General features: G+C 39.1%; 1 protein-coding gene across 2 annotated transcripts in view; it reads right to left on the bottom strand.

The window, feature by feature from the left end:
* LOC126293384 (complex III assembly factor LYRM7) overlaps positions 1-24,738 on the bottom strand; it is a 29,994-nt gene extending 5,256 nt beyond the window's left edge. The window contains exons 1-4 of one of the 2 annotated variants that reach the window (XM_049986592.1): positions 24,619-24,738; positions 23,571-23,643; positions 14,722-14,792; positions 2,514-2,595 (exon numbers count right to left, since the gene is read on the bottom strand). In XM_049986592.1, coding sequence (XP_049842549.1) covers positions 2,514-2,595; positions 14,722-14,792; positions 23,571-23,643; positions 24,619-24,639 — 247 coding nt within the window. In that variant the 5' untranslated portion in view covers positions 24,640-24,738. Of the gene's footprint in view, positions 1-2,513; positions 2,596-14,721; positions 14,793-23,570; positions 23,644-23,756 lie in introns of both variants that reach the window. The other variant, XM_049986591.1, reaches the window with a different exon arrangement.
* Between the last annotated feature and the right edge of the window lie 91 nt (positions 24,739-24,829).

Here is a 24,829-nt window from a genome sequence, read left to right as displayed (position 1 = left end):
CTCCTTGTTCAAACTCAGAGATGTGTTGATACTGGCATCTTTTTCACCTTAAAGGCATTCTTATCTAACATCAACTCACCACATCCAATCTCAAAGGTAATTAATGCTCATGTGTGTTAGAGCACGTATTTAAAGCAAACCTGAATCACATCCTCATAGTAGTGCAACTAGTGGCACTCTTACACAACTGGCACAAAATTGGAATAGACATCATCTTTCAGATGTAGAAACACACCTACCAACTTTCGTTTATGTGTTACAACGCCTCATCACTGTTGTGATTTTTTTTCCCCACCAGAGTATTTGCGGAACGTAATACGGTGGAAGGAAATGGTTCTGTGGGGCCAGTGGTGCCGCCCGCTGGCCCTGTGCAGGTACCGTGACCATGGCCTGGCGGTGAATGCAATCTTCCACAGAACTTCACTTTCAAAATTCTGCTAGCATAAGAAGAGCCATGCTGGCAGCAGTTGCACTGGTAACTGATTGTGCTGGCATTCCTGAGCACCACTGCAACTTCTGTATCTGCCCAATCGCATTGAACAAGTAACGGATGTACCACCATGACCCCGACAAAAGTGAGCAGCGGGAGGATCTGGATTCATCACCACCATAAACAGGGAAGACCTGACCATTGTAGACAAAAATGATGCTGACGCTTTTTGGGACTGCCAGATTGTGGTGTGGACAGCAAGTACACTCATAAGGAATAAACTACCCCAAGAGAATACTACCAAAATCTCCTGACAAAGTTACGGACGGCTTCGAGATGGAGCACTGAGGGAAGCTGTCCAAGGATGTGTTTTTACCTGATAACAATGCCCCCAACCCATTCTGTACAAGACACAAAACTGCACGCTGCTTCTTTGGGTCATCAAATTTTGCCTCCCTTCAATATTCTCCTAATATAGCACCCAGTAACTACATCCTCGACTCAAATGAAGAAACTACCGCATGGAAGGCATTTCCAGAATGACGAGATGATTTTCGAATTGGAACAATACTTGAACATTGAACAGCCAAAATGCAAACTTCTCCAACCAACGTCTCTATCAAGTCATCTATCATTTGGAAAAACGTGTCACAGTTAAGAGTTAATACTGGGTTGGTGCACAAGTTCATAGCATTTTCTCACAAGTTTAATAATGACAACAGATATACAGGGCATAACAGAGACTTTAGTCATCAGTAATATATTACCCTCCACTACTTACAACAGTCTGTCAATGCTGGGTTAACTTTCTGATTCTGCATCTGTAGACATTACACGGTTTTGTAGTGAAGAAATCATCAAGCCATGTTCAGAGCACATTTTCATGTGGAAAAGAAGTTCCTTGACGATCACTCAACAGAGGGCGGGAAAGGTGTAAATCTGAGGACACGAGATCAGGTGAATAAGCTGAGTCTGGAATGACTTCCCAACCTAACTCCTGTATAGAGTATTTTGTCATTCTAACAGAATGCAGACTGACATTATCATGGAGTAGCATCACTTCATGCAGCCTTCCTCGTCATTGTTCTCAGATTGTGTCTGCAAGACCTCTAAAATTGCTGACAATAAATGTCAACAGTGACTGATACATCTCAGGATAGCAATTTGTAGAACACCACACCAACGCTGTTCCATCAGATGCATAACATTATCTTTTGTGGATGCGCACAGGTTTTTGTACAGGGAGTTGCTGCTTTTTCTGCACACAACCATTCTTTCTTTCTCCTTACATTAGCATAAAGACACCATTTCTCAAGAGCAGTAATGATACAGGATAGGAATGGTTGGTGTTGTTCATGAGCCAATTGATGATGAGCAAGCAAAGATGCACATATAGTCACCTGTGGTTTTTGTCATTTTGACTTAGAGCAAGTGGTACCCACACATCCAATTTTTGGGCCTCCTCCACTGTGTGCAAATGTCGCACGATGGTGCTATGACCTCAGTTCATCACATCTGCCAGTTCTAGAGTACAATGATGTGGATCATTGTGGATTAATGTGTTTAAATGATATTTGTCAAACCATGAAGGCCTTCCTGTACGTGGAGAGTCAACAATCTCGTCTAAAACTAGAAAACCATTTTCTTGCCATGCTCTGTCTGATGACATTATACCTATACACACTGCAAATGACTCTGGCTGTCTCCACTGCTGTCACCCCTATATTGAATTCAGACAGAAGAATATGTCAGATATTTTTCAATTTCTCCACTTCGCAAGGCATTTTCTAGCACCTACAGCTCTACTAATGATCTTCAAATGACAAAGAAAACAATATGTATACAAATATAGCAATAGTGAACTACAAATAAAAAATGACCATTGAAAAATAAACCCATAGCAAACGGTATACCAACTTGCAAAACAAAAATGCTATGAACTTATGCACAAACCTAATATGCAGAGAATGACTACCATCACCACCAAATGGCATGGTCGGAGCTCAATTTTTCTGAGGTGGTAATTAAAACTTTGTGACTACCCTTCATACTATAAATTTAAAAAAATGGCTGTGTTTTGTACCAAACATGTCGTCCTTGATTTTGCGGGCTTGAACGACCGATGCTCTCAGCTCCTTGGCCACGTCATGTGCAAGTTTGACCAACTGTAACAAATAAAATAACACACACAGAAGGGCATGAATTAGTAAAATACAGCCTCTGATTACAAAACCACAGTGTTGTAGTACACTAATTAAGATTTTTTAAAACAATAGAATGACTGAATGTCAGTAAAAATTGATGATAAAATTAGGAAAGTGATTAATGAACATAATACTGTGACAGCAGTTTTATAGTGAGTACTCAACCCAACAAAATAATTACTTTTGGTGACATATGTTCTAAATTGTATAAAAACAGAAAAGGCAAATTACAGTCTTGTTCTTATTAAAATTGTCATTAGAACTAAATCTCCAAAACTCAACAATGACATACTTTCAGATCTATTTTGTAGCATTAAATTAGTCAAGTTCAGTGAGTACTGTAGAAACAATGCATGTGTTGTTGATCACATTGTGGGAAACAATGAAACTGTGTAAAATACACAAATCGTCAGGCACATTTTCACGTGTTTTGTTAGACATTTGCTATTTTGCTTTGGTAAAATTCAGACGGATTCAGCCTAACCACTCATCCTCTGCTTCACGCAAAGCTTAGCATTGATGCACATCGGCTTGTTTCCTATTAGAAGCAAAATGGTTTCACAGAGGAATTTTATGTCCTCATTTGACACGATGGTCCACAATTATTCTAGCATGACATTTGGTTTAATGACATGTATTAATGGGGACAGGAAACATGGAGAATAGCCAGTGCTCCAACAGTGACTGAGCAGTGCTGCTTTTATGGCAGTACATACAGCAGACAGATGTACATGTGACTCACATGATGAGAAGTCAAGGGCAAGCCAGGTAAGAAAGACTAGCGAACAAATCCTTACAGATCTGACACAGTGTAGCTGGTAGTTTCTTGTAATATTACAGCATAGTAAAATAATTTGTCATATTAAACTCTACGCCACTCTGTTGAAATGTCTAAGCAGTGGTACTGAACCAGGGGGTATTAGTATTTTGGGTCTGCAACTGGTCATCAGTCAGTCTTTACTGTTATTGATCGCATTGGACATCAACACATCAGTTAACCGATATTTAGCACATTCTCCTAGCCTGATATGTTCCATCTCACAGGCCACCTGTCACCACACCATCTGTCTGCTATCAATGCCCAAAAGTGCTGCCCATTTGCTGCTGGGATACTTTCAAATGATACAAATATATAATAAATTTTTATACAGGGAAGGAAAATATATATACAGAAAGAAACTTCCACATAGGAAAAATATATTAAAAACAAAGATTCCAAGACTTACCAAGCGGGAAAGTGCCGGCAGACAGGCACATGAACAAAACACACAAACACACACACAGAATTACGAGCTTTCGCAACTGGCAGTTGCTTCGTCAGGAAGGAAGGAAGGAGAGGGAAAAATGAAAGGATGTGGGTTTGTGTGTTTTGTTCATGTGCCTGTCTGCCGGCGCTTTCCCGCTTGGTAAGTCTTGGAATCTTTGTTTTTAATATATATATATATATAAAACAGAAAGAAACTTCCACATGGGAAAAATATATTAAAAACAAAGATTCCAAGACTTACCAAGCGGGAAAGCGCCGGCAGACAGGCACATGAACAAAACACACAAACACACACACAGAATTCGAGCTTTCACAACTGGCAGTTGCTTCGTCAGGAAGGAAGGAAGGAGAGGGAAAAATGAAAGGGTGTGGGTTTTAAGGGAGAGGGTAAGGAGTCATTCCAATCCCGGGAGCGGAAAGACTTCCCTTAGGGGAAAAAAAGGACAGGTGTACACTCGCGCACACACACACACATATCCATCCGCACATACACAGACACAAGCAGAAGCAACTGCCAGTTGTGAAAGCTCGAATTCTGTGTGTGTGTTTGTGTGTTTTGTTCATGTGCCTGTCTGCCGGCGCTTTCCCGCTTGGTAAGTCTTGGAATCTTTGTTTTTAATATATATATATATATATATATATATATATATATATATATATATATATATATATATATATATATATATATATCATTTGCAAGTATCCCAGCAGGAAATGGGCATTTTTATACAGGGAGGGACATGAACCATGGGCCTTGCCATTGGTGGGGAGGCTTGCATGCTTTAATGGTACAGATAGCTGTATCATAAGTGCAACCACAGTGGAAGGGTAACTATTGAGAGGCCAGACAAACGTGTGGTTCCTGAAGAGGGGCAGCAGCCTTTTCAGTAGCTGCAAGGGAAACAGTCTGGATGATTGACTGACTTGGCCTTGTAACACTAACCAAAACGGCCTTGCTGTGCAGGTACTGCGAACAGGTGAAAGCAAGGGGAAACTACAGCCGTAATTTTTCCCGAGGGCATGCAGCTTTACTGTATGATGGCATCCTCTTGGGTAAAATATTCCGGAGGTAAAATAGTCCCTCATTCGGATCTCCGGGCGGGGACTACTCAAGAGGACGTCGTTATCAGGAGAAAGAAAACTGGCATTCTACAGATCGGAGCGTGGAATGTAAGATCCCTTAATCGGGCAGGTAGGTTAGAAAATTTAAAAAGGGAAATGGATAGGTTGAAGTTAGATATAGTGGGAATTAGTGAAGTGCGGTGGCAGGAGGAACAAGAATTTTGGTCAGGAGAATACGGGGTTATAAATACAAAATCAAATAGGGGTAATGCATGAGTAGGTTTAATAATGAATTAAAAAATAGGAGTGCAGGTAAGCTACTACAAACAGCATAGTGAACACATTTTGTGGCCAAGATAGACACGAAGCCCACACCTACTACAGTAGTACAAGTTTATATGCCAACTAGCTCTGCAGATGATGAAGAAATTGAAGAAATGTATGATGAAATAAAAGAAATTATTAGATAGTGAAGGGAGACGAAAATTTAATAGTAATGGGTGACTGGAATTTGAGTGTAGGAAAAGGGAGAGAAGGAAATGTAGTAGGTGAATGTGGATTGGGGGAGAGAAATGAAAGAGGAAGCCGCCTGGTAGAACTTTGCACAGAGCACAACTTAATCATAGCTAACACTGGGTTTAAGAACCATAAAAGAAGGTTGTATACATGGAAGAACCCTGGAGATACTAAAAGGTATCAGATAGATTATATAATGGTAACACAGAGATTTAGGAACCAGGTTTTAAATTGTAAGACATTTCCAGGGGCAAATGTGGACTCTGACCACAATCTATTGGTTATGACCTGTAGATTAAAACTGAAGAAACTGCAAAAAGGTGGAAATTTAAGGAGATGGGACCTGGATAAACTGAAAGAACCAGAGGTTGTACAGAGTTACAGGGAGAGCATAAAGGAACAATTGACAGTAATGGGGGAAAGAAATACAGTAGAAGAAGAATGGGTAGCTTTGAGGGATGAAGTAGTGAAGGCAGCAGAGGATCAAATAGGTAAAAAGACGAGGTAACAGAAGAAATATTGAATTTAATTGATGAAAGGACAAAATATAAAAATGCAGTAAATGAAGCAGGCAAAAAGGAATACAAACGTCTCAAAAATGAGATCGACAGGAAATGCAAAATGGCTAAACAGGGATGGCTAGAGGACAAATGTAAGGATGTAGAAGCTTATCTCACTAGGGGTAAGATAGATACTGCCTACAGGAAAATTAAAGAGACCTTTGGAGAGAAGAGAACCACGTGTATGAATATCAAGAGCTCAGATGGCAACCCAGTTCTAAGCAAAGAAGGGAAGGCAGAAAGGTGGAAGGAGTATATAGAGGGTCTATACATGGGCGATATTCTTGAGGACAATATTATGGAAATGGAAGAGGATGTAGATGAAGATGAAATGGGAGATACAATACTGCGTGAAGAGTTTGACAGAGCACTGAAAGACCTAAGTAAAAACAAGGCCCCGGGAGTAGACAACATTCCATTAGAACTACTGACAGCCTTGGGAGAGCTGGTCCTGACAAAACTCTACCATCTCGTGAGCAAGATGTACGAGACAGACGATATACCCTCAGACTTAAAGAAGAATATAATAATTCCAATCCCAAAGAAAGCAGGCGTTGACACATGTGAAAATTACCGAACAATCAGTTTAATAAGCCACAGCTGCAAAATACTAACGTGAATTCTTTACAGACAAATGGAAAAACTGGTAGAAGCCGACCTCGGGGAAGATCAGTTTGGATTCCGTAGAAATACTGGAACACGTGAGGCAATACTGACCCTACGACTTACCTTAGAAGAAAGATTAAGGAAAGGCAAACCTACGTTTCTACATTTGTAGACTTAGAGAAAGCTTTTGACAATGTTGACTGGAATACTCTCTTTCAAATTCTGAAGGTGGCAGGGGTAAAATACAGGGAGCGAAAGGCTATTTACAATTTGTACAGAAACCAAACGGCAGTTATTAGTGGCGAGAGACATGAAGGGGAAGCAGTGGTTGGGAAGGGAGTGAGACAGGGTTGTAGCCTCTCCCCGATGTTATTCAACCTATATATTGAGCAAGCAGTAAAGGAAACAAAAGCAAAGTTTGGAGTAGGCATTAAAATCCATGGAGAAGAAATAAAAACTTTGAGGTTCACCAATGACATTGTAATTATGTCAGAGACAGAAAAAGGACTAGAAAGAGCAGTTGAACGGAATGGACAGTGTCTTGAAAGGAGGGTATAAGATGAACATTAACAAAAGCAAAACGAGGATAATGGAATGTAGTCGAATTAAGTCGGGTGATGCTGAGGGAATTATATTAGGAAATGAGACACTTAAAATAGTAAAGGAGTCTTGCTATTTGGGGAGCAAAATAATTGATGATGGTCGAAGTAGAGAGGATATAAAATGTAGACTGGCAATGGCAAGGAAATGATTTCTGAAGAAGAGAAATTTGTTAACATCAAGTATAGATTTAAGTGTCAGGAAGTCGTTTCTGAAAGTATTTGTATGGAGTGTAGCCATATATGGAGGTGAAACATGGACGATAAATAGTTTAGACAAGAAGAGAATAGAAGCTTTTAAAATGTGGTGTTACAGAATAATGCTGAAGATTAGATGGGCAGATCACATAACTAATGGGGAAGTATTGAATAGGATTGGGAAGAAGAGAAATTTGTGGCACAACTTGACTAGAAGAAGGGATCTTTTGGTAGGACATGTTCTGAGGTATCAAGGGATCACCAATTTAGTATTGGAGGGCAGCGTGAAGGGTAAAAATCGTAGAGGGAGATGAAGAGATGAATGCACTAAGCAGATTCAGAAGGATGTAGGCTGCAGTAGGTACTGGGAGATGAAGACGCTTGCACAGGATAAAGTAGCATGGAGAGCTGAATCAAACCAGTACCAGGATTGAAGACCACAACAACAGGGAGGGGTGACACGTCTTCAAGATGGGACAGCAATCACAGTAACTGGCTTGATATTAACATTCTGTGTATTGCTGGCCACACTGGAGAAACATGTCACCTAGAAGTACACACTGAACTAGAACAATGATTGAACAGACTTTAGAAGACAAACAAAAATTTTATTATAATTATTACTCGCATCTGTTAGTCACATTCACAACTGAATTATGAAGTTGTTGCTAATGTACTCAAAGAATTAAGCATTTGTTCTCGAAAGATCATTGTACTCAATCTTAAGAATGTGTGACACAGATATATGAGGGTTGGAACTTTAACAGTGGTAACTATTTATTTACATCTCATACAAAATAGATATGCGTTTCAAAGTTTTACTGACCTTCAAAGTAGTCACCAGCATTGTGTATAACCCGTTGCCAGCGATGTAGAAGCTGTACGATACTCTTAGCAGTGCCAGTTGTGTTGACAGTTTGAGCAAAGCACTCTATTGCCTGACAAATTTGTAGCAGTTCTTAAGCAAATGCCGTGAAGTGTTTCCTTCAGTTTAGAAATCCAGTTGAACTTACAAGGGCTTAAATCAGGGGTGTGCAGTAGGAGGCATAGCACTTAGCAGCCCCATCAGTCAAAGAAATCAGTAACTGTACATGCTTGAGCATTGTCCTACAAAATGATGGTCAGGTCCTGCAGAAAGTGTCATTACTTCTGTCTCTACACTGTTTATTTTTGGAACACAACCGACGACCAGCTTGAAGACAGAAGTGATGACACTTTCTGCAGGACCTCACCATCATTTTGCTGGACAATTCTCAAGCACGTACACTGAAAACTACAGTTTTATTAATTTTATATTTGTACTCTGATTTTATTAATTTTGTTTCTTGACAATTTTATTACACTTTTTTATTACTTTTATTTGTAGACAATTGCATTTTACATTGCCTGTCTTGCTTTTATCTTTTTCCCTGCACCAGACCTATCTTAATTACTGCCACGCATAAGCTGATGGTATTAGTGCTATTAGTAATGGGTGGTATTTGGGAGGAAACACAGTGGTGCGGCTGTGTTGTTAGCTATTATTTCTTCGGTGGTCCCTCCTGCCCTCACTATTAGATCCAAACGCGGCCACAATGGAGTCTCTCAGTGGTTTGCGCGTCAGTCTTTTGAAAAGTCATGCTCGGCTTCCACAATATGTGCTGGACTGTGCACTTGTTTGATAGCTACGTTTGAGGTTCACAAATAAACATTCTATGGCTTATATGCCTTTATTTTAATTCCTTAAGCACATGCCACATGTCTAGTCATTCACTGTGGGTGCATAGGTTACATTAGGCTGCTAATGTGTGCTTATTTGCTGTTACATTCAAGCTTCTTCAGTTAGGCTCCATTTATATGATGTGGTACTGGTTTACTCAGAACCTTTTCATGCCTCACTCACACGGAATCTTGCATGCTTCTTTATGAATGTGATGGATTTTTTACAGGACTAGCACAACTTTCTTGTATGCAATCAAGGTATAACCTGGTATTCACATTTTATTGGCACTTTTAATGTTCATTAATTTTAAGAAGAATCTCTCTTAGCTTTCCTTGCTTTTTATTGCATCTGAAGATGGGATTTACATCTTGACACCTGGGTTGTTTGTATGATTTTATCCAAATAAAGGATTAGTCACAAACAACTGGAGTGGATTTATTCATCATGAAAAATTTTAACCACAGTTGTGGATGTCCTGCAAAGAGTGTATTAAATGAAGTTATTCTTTACTATCAACAGTATTTCCACTGGGCCCTTTTCCCCGTCACAACCACCTCTGTGGACCTCTAAGCCTGTCACCACGCCATATTGTGATAGCAGGAGGAAGAACAATGCCTACAGTATCTTCATTGTGGGATGAGTGCATTATTTTTATTTTGTTTTGGTTGGCTACGAGGGTCATGGCAGGTCAGTGGGTTTAGCCAGGGGTTGAATTGCTCTTGTAAGTTCAGTAGGAGACAGGTGACCTCAGATCATATTTTGAGGAAGCATAAATACAAGTGTTATTTTTCACTTGGTTAATGCGGACAATATGGGTGTCAAGAGAAAGATGTGGCTCATTGCTGAATAGTATGTAAGCTGTTAACCAAAAGTAGTGAAGCAGCAGATTTTTGTTGTTTCACTGTGTAGTACTAATTATGAGTAGCCATTCAAATGTGAGTAATTAAGTGATAGAAGTAATATGGTACTGTTACAGTTGTGTTCTTATCTTTTTCATTGGTAAGGGTTGACAACCATCCACTGTTGGCAGTAACTACAGCATAACCTCGCTAATCCATCCTCTATGGGACTGGGACTGTCAGAGGAACTCTTTTATTGATCCATAACATCACAATACAGTACAGTGCAACTTTAATTTGCAACTGGAAATACTGTCTGAAATACTGTTCCATGTTAAAATAGTAACAAAACAAAAATAAAATGCTGAGACACTAAAAAATCTTACACAAAAGTATAAAGTAGAATAGTTCCTGTACTACAAAATGTGTCTGTATCATACAGTAAGATATTGTTACTGTGAGTGAAAGTTTAACAACTGTGCATACCTTATTCCAGTACTGTATTGACACACAAATAATTTGCACTTGACTATTTAAAATATAAGAAATCACACTGTAAGAAATATTCTGCTCTTAAGCAGGATGAAAGAGGTCTGTAATCTTCTTTTGCTTACCAGATGACAACACTGATTTTGCTGCAATGTTCCATCATTTCCTAATCTGCAAAATGTCTACTGGGTTAAACGTACAACTTTATTTGATGTACTGAAGGGCTATATCAAATGCATTTTAGCACCTGTATGCGATACTCGAGCTGCAGTTTCATTGACTCCGTTATCATCATCTTTCTCATTCTCATCAGTTGCTATAGTTACAGCATCAAGTCTGGTCATCAGTTATTTTGCTTCCACTGTGCAGTCAACATTGGCTGTACTGGGCCATTCACTCACATCACTGGCCTGAATGTCCAATTGTACAAAGAGCATGATATGTTTACATTTATTTGGTGCCATAATTTGGGTTTCTCCCCCATGAACCATGGACCTTGCCGTTGGTGGGGAGGCTTGCGTACCTCAGCGATACTGATGGCCGTACCGTAGGTGCAACCACAATGGAGGGGTATCTGTTGAGAGGCCAGTCAAACGTGTGGTTCCTGAAGAGGGGCAGCAGCCTTTTCAGTAGTTTCAGGGGCAACAGTCTGGATGATTGACTGATCTGGCCTTGCAACATTAACCAAAACGGCCTTGCTGTGCTGGTACTGCGAACGGCTGAAAGCAAGGGGAAACTACAGCCGTAATTTTTCCCGAGGACATGCAGCTTTACTGTATGATTAAATGATGATGGCATCCTCTTGGGTAAAATATTCCGGAGGTAAAATAGTCGGATCTCTGGGCGGGGACTACAAGAGGATGTCGTTATCAGGAGAAAGAAAACTGGCGTTCTACGGATCGGAGCGTGGAATGTCAGATCCCTTAATCGGGCAGGTAGGTTAGAAAATTTAAAAAGGGAAATGGATAGGTTAAAGTTAGATATAGTGGGAATTAGTGAAGTTCGGTGGCAGGAGGAACAAGACTTCTAGTCAGGTGACTACAGGGTTATAAACACAAAATCAAATAGGGGTAATGCAGGAGTATGTTTAATAATGAATAGGAAAATAGGAATGCGGGTAAGCTACTACAAACAGCATAGTGAACGCATTATTGTGGCCAAGATAGATACGAAGCCCACACCTACTACAGTAGTACAAGTTTATATGCCAACTAGCTCTGCAGATGACGAAGAAATGTACGATGAAATAAAAGAAATTATTCAGATAGTGAAGGGAGACAAAAATTTAATAGTAATGGGTAACGGGAATTCGAGTGTAGGAATAGGGAGAGAAGGAAACATAGTAGGTGAATATGGATTGGGGCTAAGAAATGAAAGAGGAAGCCGCCTAGTAGAATTTTGTACAGAGCACAACTTAATCATAGGTAACACTTGGTTTAAGCATCATGAAAGAAGGTTGTATACGTGGAAGAACCCTGGAGATACTAAAAGGTATCAGATAGATTATATAATGGTAACACAGAGATTTAGGAACCAGGTTTTAAGTTGTAAGACATTTCCAGGGGCAGATGTGGACTCTGACCACAATCTATTGGTTATGACCTGTAGATTAAAACTGAAGAAACTGCAAAAATGTGGGAAATTAAGGAGATGGGACCTGGATAAACTGAAAGAACCAGAGGTTGTACAGAGTTTCAGGGAGATCATAAGGGAACAATTGACAGGAATAGGGGAAAGAAATACAGTAGAAGAAGAATGGGTAGCTCTGAGGGATGAAGTAGTGAAGGCAGCAGAGGGTCAAGTAGGTAAAAAGACGAGGGCTGATAGAAATCCTTGGGTAACAGAAGAAATATTGAATTTAATTGATGAAAGGAGAAAATATAAAAATGCAGTAAATGAAGCAGGCAAAAAGGAATACAAACGTCTCAAAAATGAGATCGACAGGAAGTGCAAAATGGCTAAACAGGGATGGCTAGAGGACAAATGTAAGGATGTAGAAGCTTATCTCACTAGGGGTAAGATAGATACTGCCTACAGGAAAATTAAAGAGACCTTTGGAGAGAAGAGAACCACATGTATGAATATCAAGAATATCAGATGGCAACCCAGTTCTAAGCAAAGAAGGGAAGGCAGAAAGGTGGAAGGAGTATATAGAAGGTTTATACAAGGGTGATGTACTTGAGGACAATATTATGGAAATGGAAGAGGATGTAGATGAAGACGAAATGAGAGATACGATACTGCGTGAAGAGTTTGACAGAGCACTGAAAGACCTGAGTCGAAACAAGGCCCCCAGAGTAGACAACATTCCATTAGAACCACTGACGGCCTTGGGAGAGCCAGTCATGACAAAACTCTACCAGCTGGTGAGCAAGATGTATGAGACAGGAGAAATACCCTCAGACTTCAAGAAGAATATAATAATTCCAATCCCAAAGAAAGCAGGTGCTGACAGATGTGAAAATTACCGAATTATCAGTTTAATAAGTCACAGCTGCAAAATACTAACGCGAATTCTTTACAGACGAATGGAAAAACTGGTAGATGCGGACGTTGGGGAGGATCAGTTTGGATTCCGTCGAAATGTTGGAACACGTGAGGCAATACTGACCTTACGACTTATCTTAGAAGAAAGATTAAGAAAAGGCAAACCTACGTTTCTAGCATTTGTAGACTTAGAGAAAGCTTTTGACAATGTTGACTGGAATACTCTTTTTCAGATTCTAAAGGTGGCAGGGGTAAAATACAGGGAGCGAAAGGCTATTTACAATTTGTACAGAAACCAGATGGCAGTCATAAGAGTCGAGGGGCATGAAAGGGAAGCAGTGGTTGGGAAAGGAGTGAGACAGGGTTGTAGCCTCTCCCCGATGTTATTCAATCTGTATATTGAGCAAGCAGTAAAGGAAACAAAAGAAAAATTTGGAGTAGGTATTAAAATTCATGGAGACGAAGTAAAAACTTTGAGGTTCGCCGATGACATTGTAATTCTGTCAGAGACGGCAAAGGACTTGGAAGAGCAGTTGAACGGAATGGACATTGTCTTGAAAGGAGGATATAAGATGAACATCAACAAAAGCAAAACGAGGATAATGGAATGTAGTCCAATTAAATCGGGTGTGCTGAGGGAATTAGATTAGGAAATGAGACACTTAAAGTAGTAAAGGAGTTTTGCTATTTAGGAAGTAAAATAACTGATGATGGTCGAAGTAGAGAGGATATAAAATGTAGGAAAGCGTTTCTGAAGAAGAGAAATTTGTTAACATCGAATATAGATTTAAGTGTCAGGAAGTCATTTCTGAAAATATTTGTTTGGAGTGTAGCCATGTATGGAAGTGAAACATGGACAATAACTAGTTTGGACAAGAAGAGAATAAAAGCTTTCGAAATGTGGTGCTACAGAAGAATACTGAAGATAAGGTGGATAGATCATGTAACTAATGAGGAGGTATTGAATAGGATTGGGGAGAAGAGAAATTTGTGGCACAACTTGACTAGAAGAAGGGATCGGTTAGTAGGACATGTTTTGAGGCATCAAGGGATCACAAATTTAGCATTGGAGGGCAGTGTGGAGGGTAAAAATCGTAGAGGGAGACCGAGAGATGAGTACACTAAGCAGATTCAGAAGGATGTAGGTTGCAGTAGGTACTGGGAGATGAAGAAGCTTGCACAGGATAGAGTAGCATGGAGAGCTGCATCAAACCAGTCTCAGGACTGAAGACCACAACAACAACAATTTGGGTTTAGATACTTTAATATGAAAGAACAACACTGTCATTAATTGATAAAACAAATGCTTGGACAATAATATTTATTGAGTTAAAAACAAGCTACTTGATACTAAAACTGATTAAAGTATTGCACCCAGCAACGGCCAATATCACAGACGATGAATCATCGACAAGTCCAGACTTGACTGCAGCAGCGGCCAGTCTGTATCAACAGACACCAAACACGGGATGGTCAGACTAAGCAGGGAATTAGATTATACGAGGCCAGATTAGTGAGGTTCTACCGTATTGTACTTCGAGATAAACTTCTGCAGATGTTCAAACTGAGTTTGTTTCTCTTTTTGGCATAGTTTTTATTCAGAATCGAGACTGGGAAGAGTGCTGAATGTGATGCAAAATTAATTACCTGTCTTGGAAAACAACTGCAATCTAGCTTTCCCTAGCCAATGAGATCATGTAGAGAAACAGCTGAAAAAAATTACAGTAAACACATGTACACCCATGATGCTAATTCTGTTTACCTCTTGCACAGCTGACACATCTGTCACATGTTTGTTTTTTCGGTACTCCTCATTGATTTTTGTGCGGGCAGCTGCAACCAAATAAAATGTTATTAATAAACTTCTCAGCAAAGATTAGTCAATACCAAAATTTAATATTTTCGTATAACTACTTTATATTGTGAAAACACAAAATGATGCAAAATTATGATAAAATGGAGACAACTGAGGCCCATTTGCCATCTTATGTTGGTGAGGGTGGGGGAAGGGCAGGACAGAACATTAATGTCGCATATCTGACACACAGTTAGGAAATAATGAAAAGAGTGATGCACATTTAGAAACATTAATTTAGTGTCTCATTTTTTTATCTAGTCCCTCGGGTAATGCTGAGGGGAGCTACATTAGGAAATGAGATGTTAAAAGTAGCAGATGAGTTTTGCTGTCAGATGAGTTTTGCTGTTTGGGCAGCAAAATAAATGCTGATGGCGGAAGGAGAGAGATGCAGACAAGCAATGGCACGAAAAACTTTTCTGAAGTAGAGAAATTTGTTAACATCAACTATAAATTTTAGTGTTAGGAGGTATTTTCTGGGAGCATTTGTCTGGAATGTAGCCTTGGACAGTAAGAAGTTCACAGAAGAAGAGAATAGAAGCTTTTGAAATGTGGCGTGCTACAGAAGAATGCTGAAGATTATATGGGTAGAATGTGTAATTAATGATGTGGTACCGAACAGAATTGGGCAGAAAAAGAAATTAGTGGCATATTTTGACTATAAGAAGAGATTGGTTGACAGGACACATTCCCAGACATCAAGGGATCACCAATTTAGTAGGGAGGGGGAGGGAGGTGAAAATTATAGAGGTAGACCACAAGATGAATACAGGAAGCAGGTCAAAAGGGATGTGTGTTTCAGGTTAAAAGGGATGTGTGTTGCAGTACTTATTCAGAGATGATGAGGCTTGCACAGGAGAGAGTAGGATGGAGAGCTATATCATACAAGTCTTCAGAATGAAAACACAACAACAACCACAATCACAACCACAACCGTTTTAGAGAAATAACAAAAAGAAAAAACCATTTTAATAAAATTAATAAACAATGAAATATTGTGCATGTCTTGACCGCACAGAGCCGTGGTGTCACATAAGTAGTGACTACCACAAATGATTGTCAAATATTCAACGATTCTTCCAAAGTTTTCAGATTTTTTTTTCCCTTCTCCATTCTGTTTTATGTATTCTGATGCAGTAATCACAATAATGAATAATGTGAAATGTAAAGAAAACTGCTGTTCCTTCTTTATCATGCTCAAGACACTGGCTAGATATAAATCTGTAGAGTACGACTTTATGTCAAAAGCAAATTGAGTGTTTTTGACACCAAAGCAAACACTAAAGGCCTGCTGGATGGATATATACTCAGACATAGAGTGGCAAAGACTGCAGCCTCTCCAAAATCTTGCTCTTTAATAATTTTCAAGTTAAGAGCAGCAACTGATTTTTGAAACACCCATGCTACAAAATTTCTTGAAAACAGTGTCAATATTTTAGCAGTGATAGCAACAGCAACTCAGTTATGTTACATAGAAGAGTAGCCCCCTCCCCTCCTCAAAAAAAGAGTGACACTGACATGTCGCATTGGCAGTGTCACTAACCCTTACAAAAGCCACACACTAGACAACCGCAGCACTTGATCTGTGCTCTATGAAGTTCCGAGTCTATCATCAAACCACTATGTGCACAATGACACTGGTTTGTTTTCAGATTGTTTGGTTTTCACTATTGGTATATTTCCTGCCTGCTCCTGATATGAACATGTAATCCGTAAACAAAGCCACATTTGCCAAGAGCAGAACATTTAATAAAACCAATAATGAGAACAAGAAACTTCATCACAGGGTCAAAGTCTAATAAACAGTACAGTGTGACTGATAGTAGCTCATGCAGAGGGCTGTGCCAGTCCGAATCATGGCTCTGATGCTGTGAGCAGCTCAGTCCACACGACATGCAACACATTCTCCTGGTGATGACAATCAATATCAGTCATTGGCAGGGATATTTAAGTATACCTTCGGTGTGTACTCAATGACGGCTTTTGCTCCTTTGTATTGGGATTGGACAGAAAACATTAGTTTAGGGTACTGACTAGAAGTAAAATGTGTATTTAATGACTAAACCTACTCCACTGTAAGTGATAAATAGTGTCAGAGAACAGGCAGATTCCATATTCCTAGTTTTGCAGAGAGCACTTGACATGTTTCTCCACTGAAGATTATTGACGAAGGTCCGAGCATAGGGTTTAGGTTCCCAGATATGTGCGTGGCTCAAAGACTTTTTAAGCAACAGAAGTCGATATGTGGTCCTCGATGGTGAATATTTATCAGAAACAAAGGTATCAGGAGCGCCACCAGAGAAAAGTGTGATAGGACCGCTTTTATTCTCTATATACATAAAGGATCTGTCAGGCAGGGTGAGCAGCAATTTATGGCTGTCTGGTAATGACACTGTAGTGTATGGGAAAGTGTCATTGTTGAGTGACTGAAAGAATATAGAAAATGACTTAAACAAAATTTCCAGTTGGTGTGATGAATAACAGCTTGCTATAAGTGTAAAAAATGTAAGTTAACGTAGATGAGTAGGAAAAATAGGCCAGTAACATTTGAATACAGCATTAGAAGGGCGCAGCCTGACACAGTCACTTTGATGAGTATCTAGACATAACATTGCAGAGTTATATAAACTGGAACTAGCGTGTCAGGTTGGTAATAGTGTTTCATTTGGAGAATTTTGGGAAATTGTAACCCATCCATAAAGGAGACGGCGTATAGAATGCTAGTGTGACCCAGTCTTGAGTACTGTTCATGTGTTTGGGATCCCCACTAGGTCAGATTAAAGGAAGACATTGAAGCAATTCCGAGGTGGTCTGCTATGCACAAATTTAAAGAACCAGCATTTGAGATCAATTGCAGAATGGTTCTACTGCCACCAATGTACTTTTAATGTAAGAACCATGAAGATAAGATGCAAGAAATTTGGGCTTCTACAGAGGCTTTTACACACAATTTTCCCCTCGCTCTATTTGCAAATAGAATCGGAGGAAAAATGACTAGTGGTACAGGGTACCCTCCATCATGCACCATACAGTAGCCTGCAGAGTATGTACCAGGTGATCAAAAAGTCAGTATAAATTTGAAAACTGAATAAATCATGGAATAATGTAGATAGAGAGGTACAAATTGACACACATGCTTGGAATGACATGGGGTTTTATTAGAACCAAAAAAATACAAAAGTTCAAAAAATGTCTGACAGATGGCGCTTCATCTGATCAGAATAGCAATAATTAGCATAACAAAGTAAGACACAGCAAAGATGATGTTCTTTACAGGAAATGCTCAATATGTCCACCATCATTCCTCAACAATGGCTGTAGTCGAGGAATAATGTTGTGAACAGCACTGTAAAGCATGTCCGGAGTTATGATGAGGCATTGGCGTCGGGTGTTGTCTTTCAGCATCCCTAGAAATGTTGGTCGATCAAGATACATTTGCGCCTTCAGGTAATCCCAAAGCCAATAATCGCACGGACTGAGGTCTGGGAACCTGGGAGGCCAAGCATGACGAAAGTGGCGGCGGAGCACACGATCATCACCAAACAACGCGTGCAAGAGATCTTTCACGCGTCTAGCAATATGGGGTGGAGTGCCATCCTGCATTAACATCGTACGTTCCAACAGGTGTTTATCAGCCAGGCTGGGGATGATGCGATTCTGTAACATATTGGCGTACCTCTCACCTGCCACGTCATCAGTTACAACACCAGAATTTTCTCGAAGAAAAAAGGCCCGATAACGGTATATGTGATAAATCCAACCCATACCGTGACTTTCTCGTCGTGCAGTGGAGTTTCCACAACAGTTCTAGGATTTTTGGTAGCCCAAATTCTGCAGTTGTGGACGTTGACAGACCCTCGAAGCATGAAGTGAGCTTTGTCGGTCCACAACATGTTACTCAACCAATCATCATCTTCTGCCATCTTTTGAAATACCCACACCGCAAATGCCCTCTGCTTCACTAAATTGCCAGCTAACAGTTCATGATGCCAATGGATTTTTGTATGGATAGCATCGGAGGATACGCCTCAGTTCCAACCAAACAGTAGTGTATGGAATGCCGGTGCGACGTGCGACTGTACGAGCGCTGACTTCCCTGTGCACAGACAAATCCGCTACAGTCTCCATTTCTTCCTGAACTGTCTCAGCAGCATTACACCTTGTGCTCGGTCAATCACTACGGTGTGTATCGTCTAAAAAAAACCGTGGCTTCGAACTTCGAAATCATTCTTGCCACAGCTGCATTTGTCAATGGACCTTTAACCGTTCGAATCCCCTTCCTATGGCGATAGCATCGTAACGCTGAACTAGCACATTCCCCATTCTGATAATATAGCTTCACTAAAAGTGCCTTTTCAGGTAACGTCAACATGCTGCAACTGCTGGCACATCTGGTTCTCTCTCTCATTACAGCTCCTTTTATACATGATTGTCATGCGCAGTCACTGACGTTTTGCTGTCCAGCACTATCTGTCGGACATTTTGTGAACTTTGTTTTGTGTGTCTACTGCTGACAAAAGCGTTAATGGCCGAAAGCTTTAATTTTGTGAATCTTTTTGTTGTGCCTATCACGACTCAGCATCTCTGTTTTATGGTGAGTAGCAACTTTCCTTTTCTGGTATCATTATACAGATTTGTAATATTTTACCTGTAGTATTATTGTCATCTACATTGACATCTATACTCTACAAACCACTGTGGAGTGCATAGTTGAGGGTATGTTCCATTGAGAAAGTTATTAGGAATTCTTCCTGTTCCATTCACATACAGAGCACAGGAAGAATGAGTGTCTGAATGCCTCTGGGCATGCTGTAATTATACTTTCTCACCCTCACGATCCGCACGTGAACGAGACATAGGGCATTGCAGTATATTCCTAGAGTCATCATCTAAAGTTGTTTCTTGAAAATTTGTTAATATATTTTCTTGGGATAGTTTACATCTATCTTCAAGAGTTCCCCAGTTCAGTTCCTTCAGCATCTCTGTAATTCTCTCCCACATGTCAAACAAACCTGTGACCATTCGAGCTGCCCTTCTCTACATACAATCAACATCCTCTGTTAGTCCTATTTGTTATGGGTGCCACACACTTGAGCAATATTCTAGATTGGTCACATGAGTGATTTCTAAGCAATCTCTTTGTAGACTGATAGTGCTTCCCAAGTATTCTACCAATAAATTGAAGACTATCCATGACTGGGCCTATGTGATCACTCCATTTCAAATCCCTACAAAGTATTACACCCAGGTACTTGTATGAGTTGGCCAATTCGAAGGATGACTCATTGATATTGTGGTCATAGAATACTTTTTTTCATTTTTTAAATTACACAATTTTACATTTCTGTACATTTAAAGCGAGTTGCCAGTCTTTACATCACTTTCAAATCTTATTAAAATCTAACTAAATACTTACGCAGCTTCTTTCAGATGGTACTTCATTATAGGGCATAATCCATATCGCTTTGGGCAGCGGGGTTACCTCCATGGTCTTGGATCTTGTTGAATTTAGCATAACATAATTCAGGAGTAAGTAAGAAACATGTATTTTTTGTTTTCTCCAAAAAAATTCCTGCCCAGAGATAAGGGCCTCCACAGACGAACTTCAAAGACGCAAATTTCAGAAAAAGAAAAAACTTTAAACGCTGTAGCTCTGCAACTGTTCCAGATATTTAACAGAGTTTTTTTATTTGAAAGTTAATTGCTTTATGATTATTTCTATTGTCTTTGTTGCAGTTATTTCTTTTCACTTTCATTGTTGTACATATTTTTTACACTTTGTTGTAGTTTCTTGTCAGTTTCTTTGTCATGGTTGTTCATTGCAGGTTTCTGTATTGTAGTTGTTCAGTTCTGATTTGTTTACTGAAGAGGCTTCTAAGAAATCTGAGACCATCCAGTGAGTTATGTGTTCTCGTGAGGGATTTGCCAGTTGTGAAGGGGACTGTTTGAAATGTCTTCTGACTGGGGCCACGGGAGAGTGAAGTGTATTGACTATTTGCATATCCATTAAAAAGTGATAGATAAAAAAACAGACTTTGTTCAGGTTATGAATAAGTGTTCTCATTTGAAGACTGTGTTTCAAAGTGAACATGTTTCCAGTGACGACTTTTTGTGCTCAAAATGTTTTGACAGAATAACAACAATGATAGTATACGAACAAGGCAAAGCTTCACATGGTGCAGATGATGCACATTTTTCATCAACAGAAGAAGAATTAAATATCCTGAAGCAGTCAACTACAGGTGTTAGTCCTGTTAAGAAACCATGGTCAGTGGAGTCGAGTCATAAGCTCTACGCATCAAGAAAGCACAGAAAAATTACTAAAGCTAAGGATTAAAGCACTACAGCAAAACTGACCACACTCCTCAAAATAGAAATTCCATCTTCACAATTAGGAATACAATACAGTATCAGGAGTGGCCAGGATAACATAGGAGCAGAAACTGTGCACACAAAGGTGGGTTTTGTGGAGGTCTTTCAGCGCCATGATCAGCCCTGGGTAAACACTGCTGTAAGGCATGTTACCACTGAGCTGAACAGGATGCTCCAGACACTGGCAAAATATCACATAAGTGTTGTTCCAGTTAATGCTATTGTTAGGTGGGGATACACTACACATGGCCTGCGCCTGAATAGGAAGGGAAAAATAAGTCGGCTTCTCTATTAACAGAAACTGTAAGGGGGGAGGGGGCACCGTCACACAAGGGTGATCCCTGTGGTTAATTGGTCCAGGCAGATAGTTTTTTTTATGTCAAAGCCAAAGTCCAGACAGACAACAATCAAGATAAACAGAATAAAAGAAACTTCATGTACAGTAAATAGGGGCAACATTAAGGGCAGTATCAACTTACTTCATCAAAATATCAGGGGGGAAAAAGTAAAGTAGATGAGCTATTAGTGTGTTTAGATGATATCAAAAATAAGAATGAGATTGATATACTCTGTCTGAACGCCACTAACTATGGGGATCGATGGTGTCAGTATAAATGGGTATAATTTAGCATCTTACACTTGTAGATCTACGATGGACAAAAGAGGAGTTGCCATTTTCATAAAATTAATCTGTGGTGACTTCAATGTACACTTTCTAAGTAGTTCTGATAGGAAAAGTGAACTAGAAGTGTTATTAACAACATATAACTTAGAACCAGTGATCAAATTCTCTAAACGTATAGCTCAAGACAGTAGCACTCTAATAGACAATGTATTTCTACAGAAAGAGGATGTAAAATTAATTAATTAATTAATCAAAAAACACATGCTTTCTCTGTGGTAAATGGATTGTCAGACCATGATGCACAACTGATTAACTTACAAAACCTAACAGGATGTACAGTTCGGAAAACATTAAGTAAAAGTGTGTGGTTACTGAACCTGGTATCTATAGAGCACTTCAGAGAAAGTTTAAGTAATGTTTGATAACTGCAATATTTTTCTTGATAAATTTATATCTCTTTTTGAACATTGTTTCCCAAAGAAAATTACTTTAAAAAAAGAAAAAAAAACTTCAATTACTACAGGTATTAAAGTGTCTTCAGAAAGAACAAGAAAACTGTATGAGACATCAAGATCTAGTAAAGATCCAGAAGTAGTTTTACACTATAAAAATTATTGTAACACACTGAGAAAAGTTGTAAGGAAATCAAGAAATATGTATGTTAGAGACGAAATTAACAATTCTGGCAACAAAATCAAATCAACATGGATTGTTGTTAGAAGGAAAACAGGAAAAGTAACCCGACTGCCCTGGAAACGGAGGACTGTCTTTACAGACATTTGTCCTGGAAGATGTAGCAGATAACTCTGCAGAAATTACATATGTAACATGGGAGGAAAATAAACTAATTACGAAAACTGTTGCCTTTGACAGTTTCATTGATGAACTTGGTAAATGATCAGTGAAAGCAGTAACACACCAGCATCTGAAGAAATTGCAACACATTGCAGAAGCGAAATGATGTGTACAGGCTGAAGAACTATGTTTAGTGCTTCACTGTGATTTTGCTGAGAACTGGTCTGTAATACTCTCACAAGAAGTTCAAGGGTGCCATTGGAGTAATGACCAGGTTACCATTTTTACATTACAGGAGTGACATATTTTCAAAACAAGACCACAAGATTTACTGGACCAATAAATACAATACAATACAATACAATACAAGTGTTGCAGTTATAAGTGATGACACAGGACATGACTCAGAACATGCTTTGCCCACAATGTGCAAAATTCTTTAACTGCAAATGGGGGCAGAGAAGATCATCATTATTTGTGATGGTGCTCCTAGTCATTTTAAAAATTGTTACCAGAGAAGTTTATTGTAAAAGACATATCAATATATATATATAATAGAGGGAAACATTCCACATGGGAAAAATATATCTAAAATATACCTGCCAGCACTTTCGTTTGGTAAGTCACATCATTTTTAGATATACATATATGTTACAATTTTATATCATTGTCTTCAGTAATTCTTAACAATGAAAAATGTATTACTCTGATTTGTAATAGTTTACCTGTTCTATGATTGTCTTCTGTAAATTGGGCTTATAATGGTCAATAGACAACAGCTTTGACCAACATTTGGTTGAAAGTTATGTTGAACATCAATCTCTGAGCATGTAGCTATGTTCTGCAGTTTACAGATTCACAGAACAGTGTAACATATATGCAGTACTGAGTCTTCTACAAAACTATTATTTATTGCACACTGGCAACAATTTTACCAGTAATTACAATATTCAAATTATCTTACCATTAAGGGCAACCTCATCACCTTGGAAAACACGTTTTCTGGCCTGGTGAAGTGTTTTGAAAGATTTTAAAACCTAAAAGTGAAGGAAAGCACATTAACTAACTATATTCCTGCTACAGAAATGATTAAACACTAATCTACAACAAACATGAAAGGAACTAGTCACTACAATATGAACTGTCTAACCTGACATGGTGGACACAAATAACACAGAAGCCTTGGATACAGGTACATTGGAGGCATACACAGCAGCGGAATTAAGTGGCCCAATTTTAAAAAGTCAGTAATCTGAAGTGATTTTATTCCCACCTCATTGGCACTTTAGATCTCTATACATCACAGGTATTATTCCTAGTGTAAATCCATTCACTTAATTCTTTTACATGAAACCATACATAAACAATTGAGTGGGTGGTTAATTTTACACGTTGGACTCAAAACTGGTTGCTATTTTAGTCAGTTCACCATTGATATGGAGATTTGAAGTAACTGTTAACATGAGCTTGGCAGCTTTTGCACCTCTATGCCCTGGACCTCGTGTTAGCGAGTTTTCGAATTTTGCAAAACAATCAGTAACTAAATGCTGATGAAACGTATGGATCAGGGGTAAGTCGTGGCACGGATAGTGTTTAAATTTCTCAAGAATGTCCATGACAAATTTGTATCTTGATTGCCTGTCACAGTGCTTGACATAATTATATTCGTGTAATTTACTCGTAGGAGGGTAAGTTCATATCGCTCAATTAAAACGATATTAAATCGTGAACGGTTGTATTTTCTAGTTTTTCGTAAATAATACCACCGGTTTTAATTTGTTGTGTTGCATGCGGTTCTTAAAAACCTCGACATGACAACAGATTATTCACAATCTTTTGAAAATTTAAATATGTAATGTAACAGTGCTACTCTGCGCATAACAACGAATGAAGAGTTGTGTGAGACGCATTAGCTGACTTACTACACGCTAAGGCTCAAGCTTACTCCAAACTACTCGAAACTTCTCAATGATTTTATATGCAAATTACTCTACTTTTCCTGATCTATTTACCTCAGACCTCAGATTTGGCATTTTTAGTTAATATTTAAAACAATCATTACGAAATCTCGTTTACATCAACATCGTCTGCTAGAGGCTTGCCCCACCATGAACGACCTGACGTACTTACTGACAATAAAGCAGAGATAACATAAAATAATCCGCCGAAGCCGTGTGTGCTGTGTAGTCTTCTAATGAGTAAATACAAGAACTTTCTTTAATT

Source organism: Schistocerca gregaria, chromosome 10, assembly GCF_023897955.1.
Source record: "Schistocerca gregaria isolate iqSchGreg1 chromosome 10, iqSchGreg1.2, whole genome shotgun sequence".
NCBI classification, from domain to species: Eukaryota; Metazoa; Arthropoda; class Insecta; order Orthoptera; family Acrididae; genus Schistocerca; species Schistocerca gregaria.
The sequence above is the reverse complement of the archived record's forward strand: the minus strand, read 5'-3'. Positions and strand labels throughout refer to the sequence as shown.